The sequence below is a fragment of the Dysidea avara genome, chromosome 6 (assembly GCF_963678975.1).
Source record: "Dysidea avara chromosome 6, odDysAvar1.4, whole genome shotgun sequence".
Classification (NCBI taxonomy): domain Eukaryota; kingdom Metazoa; phylum Porifera; class Demospongiae; order Dictyoceratida; family Dysideidae; genus Dysidea; species Dysidea avara.
In genome coordinates, this window is record NC_089277.1 from 29275191 (window position 1) to 29289590 (window position 14400).

Consider the following 14400-nt stretch of genomic DNA (forward strand, 5'->3'; position numbering starts at 1 on the left):
AGCCCCCCCCTTTCCGCCGCCTATGGACGCGAATGCATTCTCTGCTGCAACTGAAACACGTGCGCTTATAGTAATAACGCTGAATACCAAAGAATATCAAAGCTACACGTCGCGCGCGCGCTTAATTAACCTACAAATAATTTTTACCCGTACTCGACTCTCTCGACTTGACTATAGCGTTCATATCGATAGAACAAGTTTAAATTCGTTCTATGCTACTTCACGGCTGATCCTACCGATTGTGATGCTGAAATCTAGAGATGACGATGACTTCGAGGATGATCATGACTTTCAGCTTGACGAAGACGTCAAGGTGAGGAACTGTGATTGTCATGAAGCTACAGTTACAGTAGCTATAGCGAAATATTAGCTATCCCACTGGGACCAAACCTACAGCACATATATGCCATTGGTGCAGGCATGCGTGATGTGTGGCGCTTTTGCTCGAAGTCTCTGAAGTCAGCAACTATAAACTACTGTAGCTACAGCCATAGCTATAGCTATACTGTACGTGTGCGTAGCTATACATACATTATGTGACAGGATTTCGTTTTCCTCACACATCCAATTTTTTTTACCAACTATGACAATTAATAATGAATAGAAAACACTATTGACTTGAAATTTGGTCAGTATAGGAGTACCAACATATATAGGAGGAAACATTTCAGGTTTGTATGTTAGCTGAACACTAAGTTATGGTCTCCTAGAATTGGATGTGCATGTGGAAGACCCCTTTTCGCAAATCCAGTCGCATGTATGTACAGTTACAACCACATAATTAATTTTGCTGATTTATTATCTGTGCTTGTATATACTCTTTGTAAGAGGTTTTGCACAGTAAACAATAATAATAATAATAACAACGTATGTACTTACAGTAAGGTCATGTAGGTCAGTATAATCTAGCTAGCTAGCTAGCTAGCTACTTAATAGCTATACTGAGACACTGATTTTGATTTTGTATATTATAGTTATTCATAGACTATGCTTATAATAGTGACCAATCAACATATTGGGAATTGAAAGCCATTGTTCATTTTGACATGCTGGTTATAATTATCAATTTTATTATAATTTTAAAGTATAATCACAGTACAGTATAATAATATTATGTTGTTATTGCTGTTAACTTGTTTTGCACTGTAGTAGCTGTATGTGTTGTTTTGTGTTAAGTAGTTGTGTTTTTTGTATTTTTTACAGTAGATTGCACAACTGCAGACCATCTGCAGACTTTTTTTCATTGCCTGAAATGCAAATTTAGAATCATAGACAATTAACCAGAATGGCTAAAGTATATATTATAGGAATTAAACTTGGTCAGGTGGTGATCAGCCCTTACTTTTTATTTCAATGATCATTATTATGCACTAGTTTAATAACTTTTAATTTAAGCATGACAAAGTGTGTGCCCCTATTTTAATATCTATAAACACTTTGTTCAACTACACTTTTGCAGTTTTCAACTGTTCTGCCTGTTACACAGCCCTACACAAAGAAATATTATTTGTGAAGCTGGCCTAAAATAAATCTGCAAAGCTTCTTATGTTTAAGGTGTCATACAAAAAATTACGGACGATTTCCATTACTTTTATTCTTATGTGATGGAGAAAACAGTGAACTACCTCAAATCAATTATTATAGACTATATAGCAATGCAAGCACGTGTTGAGCTGAATCCTCAAAATCATTTGAATACAACTGCATACGATCTTAAAATTTGGCTCAGCTTGACCCACAAAAAAATATTTTAAAATCTTTTCAGTCAAATGCTTGTCACAATATTTACAGTCAATTTAAATTTTTACCACATATTCCTATGGGAAGCCATGAAATTTAGTACCTATTACAACCCTCTCCTGAACTTGCAATGGAGCCAAATCACAAGTGTCCGTTGTCAACACCTTTACCGTCACCTTGTTAGCTGAAATGTTAATTCTCTTGACAAAAACTCCACTGTTCACTTTTACAGTTGCTGTTTTTCAGGATCCAGCTCAACTTTTAGATACTATAGTGTTGTCTGTAAAATATTAGAAAAGAAGACAAAGGTAAGTCCATGATGTGTGCATATTGTACAGTCATACTGCAGTACACCAAAAGGATGGTTGAAACAATGTTTAACAGTAAAACATATCAAGACTGTAGCATTATGCTTAGCTTTTATAATTCATTGTATGCTTTCCTTCCCTGTGGTATCAGGCAGTTAGCAAGTTAGAATGCTAGTTAGTCAGTCAGTCAGTCAGTAGGAAAATTCTTTTTTTTAAATTATAAAAGTATAGCATATTGGAAACATTTCAGGTCACACTGAAGGTACATTTGGGTTTGATTATAACTAGCCTAGACTGTCAAGGTACCAGGTACTTGGAGGCTGGTTTCTGGTCAACATGGAAAAGTCTCTATATATATATCAGTGAACATTGCATTGACACACATTCTACTCTTACTCGGTCTCAGTAGTAAAGCCGAGGCCACTAAATGTGATGCAATTTTCAGGAATCAGTCTTAATGTTGCGTTTGAAACACACAGAAATTTACACTTAAAATATATGTGTCACTATTAAAGCACTTGTGCACCTGTTAAACTATTTCACAGAATTTCTTGTAATTAAGAATACTGACTACTAATACAATTACTGTATAAAGCTGAGCATAAGTTTGTGATGTCTTATTTTAATATTCAAATGGGACATTTAGTTTGATTTTCCAGAATCCAGTCACAAATATTGATTCTGTAATAATTGGCTATGACATCTATAATGTGTATGTAACTGGCTTCTTGTACATGTGCTGTTTACTTGTAACTTATTCCTTTTATCTTATTTTTTTCCTTTCATCTTCCTTGTAACATCTTCATTTTTGTATCAAAACTTTACCGGACAAGTTCCTAATACATGTTTTCACAAGAATGATATATGTGACCGGGCCTGCGAAAACAGGGCATGTGGGCACAAACTACACCCCGCCACTTTACAAGTCATATCTTAGTTCTGGAACAGAATATTTGCATTCTGTAACTTGCATTCTAAAGCCAATTAAATGCTTACTAAGAGCTGAAACTTGCATTGCCATAGCATTATGGTACAAAAAGTTATGAGTGATGAAAGTTCAAAACAGTAGGCAAAAATCATGTGCCCACATGCCCTATTTTCACAGGCCCAGTCACATATTTTAACAACATAAATAACTATATAGCTATTGAATGTTTTGATTATCACTACTGTCATGAACTTTGGCAGCATAACAGATTTGCATACTATTATTTTGATTTCACAGCATCTCCATGATACAAAGGATGATGATGATAGCATCATACATTTAAACAGTATCAGTGTTTTGGAGCTACTGTCAAACAATAATGTGTTGCAAGTTATTGCATTCATTATGAATTTGTTAGTGATTGCAAAGAATATCCTCTACTTGCTCCAGTAAGTATTATCTTTAAAGAGTATTGTTGACATGGTGTTACATGAATACTGTTCATCAACATAGTTGCTTAATGACAGGCTATAGTTTAAAGTCTCATGATAAGATGTTCCACTCTGAACTAAGGTATTCCTGTTCTATAGATTAGTGTATTAGTGTGGTTGACTGCTCCATTAGAGTATCTCAATCATGTATGACTACTTCACACTCTTTAGATTTAGAGTATGCATACCTGCAAACCATCACCAAAAATCTTGAGCCATGACAAAATTGACAAGAATAATACAATAGGAGCCATAATAGGACCTACTGGTATATTATAGGTATGGGCCTTGTTCAATACGATAGTCATTATCATTTCTAATAATTAATTGTACTATAAAAGCTACATTAATTTTTATTAGTACAATCTGACATCTTATTCTGACTGCATACAATTCATACTATAAACTTCTTGGTACATTATTCACCTTTATAACCTATCGGTGCCTCCTGAGAAGTTATTAGCTATGACATCATGCAGAATAATTCCAGTCCTGAGTAAAGCAGTTATGGGTCTCTATAATATATGATACCATTTTGGCATGAAATGTAAGTAACACAAGTAATGTTGTTGATCATTCTATTATTCATAACAGCTGGTGTGTGGATAAATGTCATGCTAACTACTCCTCGACCAAGATAGTTCAGAAACCTACATCTAAGGTTTGTACTATCTATCGTACATGTATTGTGTGCTGACTTACTATTGCACACCATAATATATAATTTTACTAGATGCAATTGTCTAATTTGTCTTTGAAAGGCCAGGGTTGCTTTAAATAATGTTCCACTACATCAAGTGGGTGGATATTATAGCACAAAAGTTTATTGGAGGGAATTTGATGATTTGCCAAATGCTTGATCGTCTAATTCATTAATATTTTACCACATAAAAATTAATATTTGTTCTATATGGTACACATGTATGTACTTGCTTACAGTATTCTTTTCATTTTGCAGAAACCTCCTAAAGATGTAGAAGCTGCTGTCTAAGTGGGCATACACCAGTCAAGCTAAGAAGTGCAATCAAACATTTTTAATTATTGTGCTGATGCCTAACTAGACTAAGTGTATTGAACATTTGAGCTGTTGCAGTCATAAAAAAAGAAGTTTTCATTGCTAATGATTTGTTTAAGAAAATTAACGTGTACATCAGTGCTACGGTACATACATACAATAATTCCTCCAATTATCTCCCTTACAAATATAGACTCTGGTCCAGTACTATACTATGTACACAAGATGTCAAAGTCTCTGTTTCCATAGCTGGGTAGGGGCAAACAATGCCAACTAATGCTTCTCAAAGATCGCAGTGGATGATGACAAGTATTTGGATAATGTCTCAAGTTCATGAATCAGGATCACACTAATGAAGCTTTCAGATTGCAAATAAGAACAATGTGTTTTCCCCCTGAAAGTGGACTTTTAGATATCATAGATAAGACTACCAAAGTCAAAACTGCTTAAACATTTAGATATCATTAGCTAGACATATTAACTACGTATACACATGACAAAAATTTAAAGCTCAAATAATATTAAATTCACACTCAGTTGCTAGCAAACTTTAAGGCTTCCTCCATATGGATGTCATAGCTACTCCACTTCACCATAATAGTACTACTGTGTGCCATATGTGTGTTTTTCAGTAAGAAAATTTAATGTTTCATTATGTTTTGGAACTAACTTGCATGTATGTAAGTATGGTACAGTTGTAGTTGCCCATGTTTATATGTTAAGCATACGTTTGTGCACATGTCTTATGGTAGACTGTAAACATGTCTACATAACTTTATATCCCAAATAAAATGTTCCATTTGCTATTGGGAAGGTGTCCATATCAGCAGTCAGCTTTGTGCTAGATGTACCACATGTTTGTATCATCATTCAATGTGTATAGGTGCAGTGCATATAATCCTACATAGTGTCACTGCATATAGGAAAACATACAATGGCAACATAATATAGATGCTGTATACTTACTGTATACTAGCATACAAAATGTATTAATCATTATAGTACAAGTTACAGTTTCTACAAGATTAAAGGATCAGCCAAACAAGTGTATACAACACTTATCTAGTAATGAAATTTTCTCCAGTTTGGCACACATATTATGGTATACAGTATTATTGTTGTTAAACTGCCAATAGTTAGTATACAGCATGTATTATGTTGCCATTGTAATGATAAATGTTTGCCTATACACACTGATACTATGTGGAACCCATGGAAACTGTGAAACTTCTGGAACCCTAGACCCTTGAACCTCTGGAACCTTGAACTTTTGAAACCCTGGAACCATGGAACCTCTAAAACCCTGGAACTCTTGAACCTCTGGAACCTGAGTCTGTGGAACCCTGAAACCTATGGAACCCTGGAACCTCAAACTTCTGCAACCTTGAACCTCTGGAACCTTTTGAACCATGGAACCTCTGGAACTGTTGAACCTCTGGAACCATGGAAACTTTTAAACCCTAGACCCATGAACCTCTGGAACCTTGACACTCTGGAACCCTGGAACTCTGGAACCTCTGGAATCGTGGGACCCTGAAACCTCAGGAACTGTGGAACCTCTGGAATTGTGGAACCTCTGGAACTTTTGCAACCCTGGAACCTCTGGATCCTTGAACCTCTGTAATCTCTTGAACTTCTGGAACCCTGAAACCTCTGGAACCTGGATCCCTGGAACCTATAGAACCCTGAACCTCTGGAACTATGAAACCTCTGGAACCATGGAACCTCTAGAACCCCAAAATCCTTTAAAGACCTAGAACCATGGAACCTCTGAAACCTGGAACCTCTCAAAACCTTGAATCTGGAACCTCCAGAACCTGTAGAACCCTGGAACATCCAGGACCTTTGGAACCTCTGAAACACTGGAACCACACCTGGAATCTCTAGAACAGAACACTGGAACCTCTAAAACCCTGGAAACTCTGCAACCATGGAACCTGGAACCTCTGGAACTCTGAAACCTCTGGAACTGGAACCTGTGGAGCCCTGGAAGCCCTGGAACTCTGCTACATAATACACTGTATAGTGACATCATTTTGTAGACAGCAACAGTGTAGCTATATTGTATCAAGGACATCAGACTAAAAGTTAAAGTGGTGAAGCTCAGTCCTAATGTTGCTGAAGGAAGTTATAGTCTAGGAAGGCCTAAGGGAATCCTCACCTAGGAAAATTTTTGAGATGCTATCTGCAGGCAATTTTGGGCTGCAATAATCTCAGGCTGTAGCTCTGTGTGTAAGGCGCTAGTTATGCAGCTATTTAGCTACCTGACAAGTGTTGATGTTTGGGGACACTGACCATAAAGTGTACGTCTGCAATACTATTCAATTGTTAAAGAGTTCGCATGTTAATTTAGAAATAATGGAATGTTTCCAAGTACTGTAATATAAGTCTACATTCACTTTTTTTTTCACTTATATCCCCAAACACCCAGATCACTTGGATCACTTGGATCACTCCAATCATTGACAAATCACTCCAATCACTCTTATCACTCTGATCAGTCATATCACTCGAATGGTTCAACCAAACAAATATAATTCAATTGATAAATCAGTCCACTGCTTTCTAGAGAATGACTAGAACTAGCATGGCTAATAGCGTTAAAGGATTTTTACAATGTAATCATCAAACCTGTCCAATCTCTGTCAAAGTGAACTGTTACAAGTCTCCTATTAAACTGATTCTAGAATATGCCAGTGCAACTTGGGATCCTTATTAACAAAAGCACATCTCAGCTATTGAAAACGCTATGCAAGATTTGTGTACAATAACTACTTTTCATATGCAAGTGTCACAAATGTGTTGCAAAACTTGAATTGATCATCTTTAGCTCACTGCAGAAATCAACTTAAAGCTTTCATGATGTTTAAGATCATGCGCCAATTAATAGATATACTAATTGACACCATACTTATACCAGCTCCATCCAACTACTGTTTACAAGGTCACTCAATGAGACTACTATACAAAATAGACAGACAGACAGACTGATTGATTGATTTATTATTATCCTCTTGGTAATCGGCATGAGCCTTTCTTCCTTACCAGAGCTAAAACACATATGTACAGCACAAAAACAAAACTATACACACATACACTAATAATACATCATTGCTTAAATACATATGCAGATTTAGCACAATTATTATAACAAGTTCAGGATTCATTCTTTATTCAATCTTCCCATCAGCTATGAAGATCTGGAACAACTTGCCTAATAATTTCATCACCTGCTCAAGTTTTGAACTATTTAAAGCAAAGCTAACTGCACAATTATTAATTATATAATTTGTTGATTAACTGTACCATAATCATTACCTGTGCTTGTATACATACTCTTTGTATAAGGTTTTGCACAGTAAACAATAATAATAATAACAGAGCTTCCTCTCTTTAATAACTTGTATAGCTAACTGATATAAACAGTGCTGTTTCCAGAGTGCTAGTATTATTTAAAATAGATTCATTCATTTGCTATGAAATAATCACTTCGTATTAATTTTGCAGGAGCACTCTGCTGGCCCTGTATTCCAAAAATTAACTATACCATATTTTTCTCAATTGCCTGAACAATTAATTCAGTACACTGCAGGTAACCAAATAACATAATGCTGCTATGGCCTACAAGTTTGTGAAATCATTGATTCAAAGTTAATTTATCATGGACAGTAAATAGCAGTTTACCATTGAAGAGTATTGTTGACATGGTATTACATGAATACCGTATACCAATGTAGTTGTTTAATAACAGGCTATAGTTAAACGTCTCATGCTAAGATGTTCTATTCTGAACAAATTAATCTGTTGCAGGAGTGGCAGAGTGTTTTAAGTGCTGCTCATGCATCATGCACCAACTTTTAAATAGCGGTGTATTCAATAATCATATATTGCTATATCTCCTGCATGTCACCTTCCTTAAGTGTAACTTTGATCCTAATACTGTTGTGATAGATAGAGGATTTTACATACATTGAGTTGTTATATAGATTCTTTGCAGTTAACGTATGCATACAGTAGTCACAGTTACAGTTACTTACAAGAGAATTGCAGATATGGATAGTGATTCAAAATTTCATATTACAACATTGGTAGGTTTATTTAGAACAAAGTGTATATTTAGTCAGCAACCGGCCATGGTGCAAATATTTATTTAGCCAGTTATTTTTTTTTCACTATTATCACCCATAACTCAAGTATCAAACACACTGGTTTGATACTTGAGTTATCACCCATAACTCAAGTATCAAACACACTGGTAAGGTTTTGGGTGAGTTTGAGGCAAACTAAGGTTGGAGCAAGCAAAGCCAGTGAAAGTCATCATTGTGCTTAACAGGCAAATGTCAGGTTAGCGTTAGAGTCAGGTTCAGCTTTAGTTTCTTCTTCACTGAGTATTCTTCTTATAAAAGCTCAGTTCTTAAATGACATATATAAGGTTGAATCTAAGAGAAGTGGGTAGCTGGAAGTCTCATAGCACAGCGGTTATGATCTGTGGCTCACACACTGGAGGTCCTGAGTTTGATTCCCTGATAGGATTTTTTTTTTTCGTTTGAGGACCCTTTTTGTCTAAGTTTTTAGACTGCTACCCCACTCTGAGCAAAATAGCTCAGTGACTGGCTAAACAAATTTAATGGAGTTAACCGGTGACTGGCTAAATATCAACAGCGTATTTAGAATTGGTCGAGTATGATCAGACAATTAAAATATAAAGGCATTAATAGTAGTCATACATGATTGAGATACTCCAATAGAGCAGACAACCACACTAATACACTAATGCATAGAACACGAATAAATATAGTGTAAACAGCTACTAAATAATTTAATTATGCGTACTACAACACAGTAAGAATCCTATCTCAGACTCAGAGTTTTAAAAATCTTAAAATTCTCCCTGGATAGTGGAGGCATGTCCCCTCAGAGTGGATTTCATGTCTACTGTATGCTTCAAAGATGACATTGGTTCCACCCCATTACCCTCTAGCCTCCATATCCTTCATTTCCCCTGATACTGTGGCAGCAGATGCAAGACAAGAAGTTAATTCATAAATAAGTTCTTAACATATACTGAGAAAATGTCACCCTTAAAGATTGTGTCTCAGACTATGAAGCATATTTTCTGGGAGAGAATTCCCCTACATCCTTTAGATTTAGCATGCAATGAGTATGCATACCATATGTATGCAGCAGGAACTTTGGAAACCGTCTTGAACCACAACAAGAGTGATACAGTTAACATGCTGATGTAGTTATGAAGCAGTTATGAATCTTAAAAATATTATGATACTATTTGGCATGAAAGTGCATGCATGTAACACAAGTAATATTGTTAAGCATTCTATTATTCATAACAGCTGGTGTGTGGATAAATGTCATGCTATATACTCCTTGATCAAGATAGATCAGGAAAATACATCTAAGGTTTGTATACCATACATGTTTTGATCATATTGTACTTATAATAAAATAACTATATGCAATATACGTATACCATATTATTATTGTAACTAAACGTGAAGGAACTGTCTAAATTGTCTTGGGTTGCTTTAAAGAAAGTTCCACTACATCAAACAGGTGGATATTATAGCAGCGCAAAAGTTTAATGGAGAAAATTTTGATACATTTGACAATTTGCTTTGCAATTCATCAAAATTTTCCCTCACAAAAGTTTGCTTTTATAAAGTGTATTCTTCAATACAGTGATGAAGCATTTTGACAAAAATTTATTTGCCCAAATGCTTAGCTTGATCATCTGATTTATCAAAGTTTTGCCTTATAAAACATTTGTACTACAGTATGTACGTACTTGTTTACAGTATGATTATATTCTTTTAATATTTTGCAGAAACCTCCTAAAGATGTAGATTCTGAAGCTACAGACTAACTGTCTAATGCACCAGCCAAGCTAAGAAGTGCAATATACTTTATGTGATTACTGTTTTATTTTAATCTGTGTGCTGATGCCTAGCAAGTGTATATAATCATGGACATTTGAGCTATTGCAATCATAAAAAGAATTTGTCTTTGTTAACACTTTATTCAAAATTTAAAACATATGTTACATCAGTACTACAATATGTACATACACATGATATTTCTTCCAATTACATCCACCTTACGAGTAGCTATAGACTCTGGCCCATGCAGTACCATACTATACTGTAATGAACTCAGAGATGTCAAATCTTTGTTTCCATAGCTGAGGTGGGGCAAACAATGCCCATGCACTAGTGCTTCTTAAAGATCACACTGGATGATGACAGGTACTTGGATGATGTCTCAAGTTCAGAGTCATATATAGTAATGAAGAACAACCTGGTTCTCCCTGAAAGTGAATTTTAAGATATCATCCATCAAGCTATCAAAGTCTATAAACAGTATAAAAGTTCTGATATCATTGGCTAGACATATTAGCTATGCACATAACAAAAGTGTTTAAAATTGAGATATAAATTTACACTTAGTCACTACCAAAGGCTTCTACCATATGTATGTCACAGTTACTCCACTTCACCATAATTGCTTGGTCAGTGATGAAACTTTGGGAAAGTAAAATCTAATGTTTTGTTATGTTTTGGAACTAACTTGCATGTATGTAAGTATGGTACAGTTGTAGTTGTCCATGTTTATATGTTAAGCATAAGTTCCAGCACATGTCTTATGGTAGACTGTAAACATGTCAACATGATTCCCAAATAAAATTTTCCATTTGCTATTGACAAAGTGTCCATAACAGCAGTCAGTCAGCTTTGCGCTAGGTGTACCACAGCTAGGTGCATGTCTTTTCATCATTCAAAAATGTATGTAGAATTGTAGATGCAGCATTATAATCGTACATATGTAGTGACTTAGGGCTGAGCGGTATTGGAGTTTCGCTTCACGATATATCGTGCAGAAATATATCACGATATTACTATTTATCGCGGTTATTAAAGATGACTGCTATATTAGAGTAGCTGACTGCTTTATTAGGGTATCTCGATCCTAGCTGACTGTTCTATTAGAGTATCTCGATCTTTGTAAAAAAATTGACTAGCTAGTACTAGGTCCTTGTTTGCAGTAGTATCATGTGATTATTTGAGGTGCATTATAACAACCTTAAGAGCTTAATAAGCTGTCACAAACACTAAAAATCGTAATAATATCGATATCGTGATATTATCGTTTCACCGAAATCTACGCGATACAGATATCGTTTCATTGCAATACCGCGGTATTACTATAATACCGAGAAACCGCCCAGCCCTATCAGTAGTGTCAGTGTAGGCAAACATTTATCATTACAATGGCAACATAATATATATGCTGTATACCTACTGTATACCAGCATACAAAATGTATTTAATCATTATAGTGTATAAGTTACAGCTTCTACAAGATTAAAGGGTCGGCCAAACAAGTGTATACAACACTACTACATGTTGATGAAATTCTCCAGCTTGGCACGTATAATAATAATATACAGTATTTTCTATTATACACTGCCTACAGCATCTATACGTTGCCATTGTAATGATAAATATGTGCCTACTCTGACACTATGTGGAACCCTTGAACCTCTGGAACCACTGGAATTCTGGAACCTCTAGAACCATGGAACCCTAGAACCTCTGCAACCATGGAACTATGGAACCCCGGAACTTCTTGAACTGTGGAATCTCTGGAACTTTTAGAACCCTGGAACCATGGTGAAAACGGCTTCCCAAAGTATTATCTCAGAGCTGGGAAAATCCCTGGGGAATTCCTCCATATTGGTTTGGGACAGGCCAATACATTGGACTGCTGTATGTAACAATACTCATCCAAGTCACTGTACTGTACCAAACTCATCTTGAATTGTCTTTTCAACTTAATACTCGTCAATCTGAAATGTAATCTACTAATGAGTAGTTATTAATAGGTAGTAATCAACATTTGCAAAACAACACTGAGCTGTAGCTGTGATCCTAGCTCTTGGAGTCAAGAATCTGATGAAGCACTAACACAGGATAATAAACTTAGTTTAACTTCCTCTGCAAACATGTGAAATACTAGGGCAGCAAACACCACAATGATAGACTGTAAACTCGAGTTGTACTACATGGAAGATTTAACAATATACTTCTGAAGATATCAAGTGACAGTTGATTCTAATTGTGAAATTAGGAGCCACATCAACACAGAGGCTAATACATAGCAAGGAGAGAAAATGTAAATCCTTTCAAAGAATGTACCTGAGATTTTGCAAACCTAGAAGACTAGCAGTTGGATATTCATAAAGTGACAAAACGTTTCTTGCTCTCCTTTGAAAAGGGTTTCTATTTAAATTTCCTGAGCTCTATACCACTTTGTAGACCATGTTCTCATCTTTGTCACTGTATGGTCTTGTAAAAAATGCCAATCAGCTTGATATATACTAGCCAAGTGGTTCATCACTAGATCCAGTACCTCTATTAGACTTGCTGTAACTGCTGGTAGTTCAAGCTCCATCTGACGGGATACTTATTAACCCTAAAAAAAGAAAATTCTTATAGTCTTCCCATGTCTTTACAGATGTCTAGACCATAAACAGTCACATGCATGGAAAATGTAAGACCTATAACTTCCTTTTTCTGGTTGCAGGAATTGAAAAGTGACTGATTATTTATACTGAGCAGTCATCCCTGCTTGTGTACTTAGGAAATAAAAGAGAATTGCAATAAACAAGTTACTATTTAAATGCAATTGCAAAAGTGATGTAAAATAGGTTAGAGTTCTATATTGTTTAGGTATTCTGGTGGATAGTTCTGGAATTGTAGCTTCCTTGATAATATGACCTTGCAGATGAATTAGTCCTGCTTCAAATAAAAAGCATAATAGGCTAGAGTGCTATGCCAGCATAATGCTGGCATAGTTAGGTGGATATTTCAAACTATGGAACTTAATTTCATAAAAAATAGATTGATACTCTGTAAAAGAGCAGTCAGTGGAAACTGCAAACTGCAATAGAGCACTCAATTGCATTGTACATAGCTCTTTTAGATTGATCAGTCACTTTGTAGTGGAATACTCTAATATAGCATTCACTGATTAAAATGCTCCAAGAAAAGTTGCTAACCTAGGAGCATAATACAAGCATAATGGGAAGACTTAATAGCATAATACAGTAGGTGAAAAAATTGGGAAATTTCTGAAAGCATTGTAGGCCAATTTTTGAGCATATTCGACTCAGGCCTAAGATGAATACAGTATGATGATACTAAGTGAAATGGGCAATATTATATAGTTGTTCTCGCTGTTGGTAAGTAATACAATTGCACGGAGGTTGCAAGGTGATGATACTGTTAGGCATAGCTGCCTAGATACAGTGCTTTGTAGCCTGGATATATTACAACTGGTCTCATGAAATGGCAAGGATAATTGACTTAACATAATTGCCACTACATCTACTTTAGTCATTATGCATCCATCAAGCTACATGGTGTTGTATTTCTCTAGTTGTTGAATGTCTGTGACTTGTCTGAATATGATCACTTGTTGAGTAAAAAAAAAATTAATTTGCACTGCTGCTTGAAGCTAATCAAGTCTTTCTGTACTTGATATCAAGAAAGAGTAACACTTGTACTCTCAAATATCAATCAAATAATATTATACAGGAAGTCAAAAAGTCAAAACTAAGTCAAATATTATACTTAATTTTTATAGGCTGTGAATTACAGAAGCTCCAGAGTCACCTCTTACATGCAATCTTAATTAAATTCAGCCACAAGTGAAGCTCTAATACAGCAGTCAGCATTTATTAATATAATGGTATTTGTCAACTTCAGAGTATCTAACTTTCAGAGGGAATCATGCCCCAGAAGCCTACGTATATTGGCATGTGATGCAATTCAGTATATAGCTGCAGGCTACTGTGGTTAAAAAATTGTGCACACAATTATACAGAATGTGCAGTAACAACAT

At 35.5% G+C, this 14400-nt stretch overlaps 1 protein-coding gene across 2 annotated transcripts; it reads left to right on the forward strand.

Moving 5' to 3' along the window:
- The first annotated feature begins 145 nt into the window (after positions 1–145).
- Positions 146–4604, forward strand: LOC136259061 (uncharacterized). Of its 2 annotated transcripts, XM_066052469.1 has the most exons (5): positions 146–313; positions 3274–3425; positions 3490–3549; positions 4062–4128; positions 4426–4604. In XM_066052469.1, the coding sequence occupies exons 1-5, from the start codon at positions 245–247 to the stop codon at positions 4456–4458; spliced, it is 381 nt and encodes a 126-aa protein (XP_065908541.1). In that variant the 5' UTR covers positions 146–244; the 3' UTR covers positions 4459–4604. The 2 variants fall into 2 exon arrangements, with proteins under 2 accessions (XP_065908541.1, XP_065908542.1); XM_066052470.1 differs by lacking the exon at positions 3490–3549.
- Positions 4605–14400: the final 9796 nt, after the last annotated feature.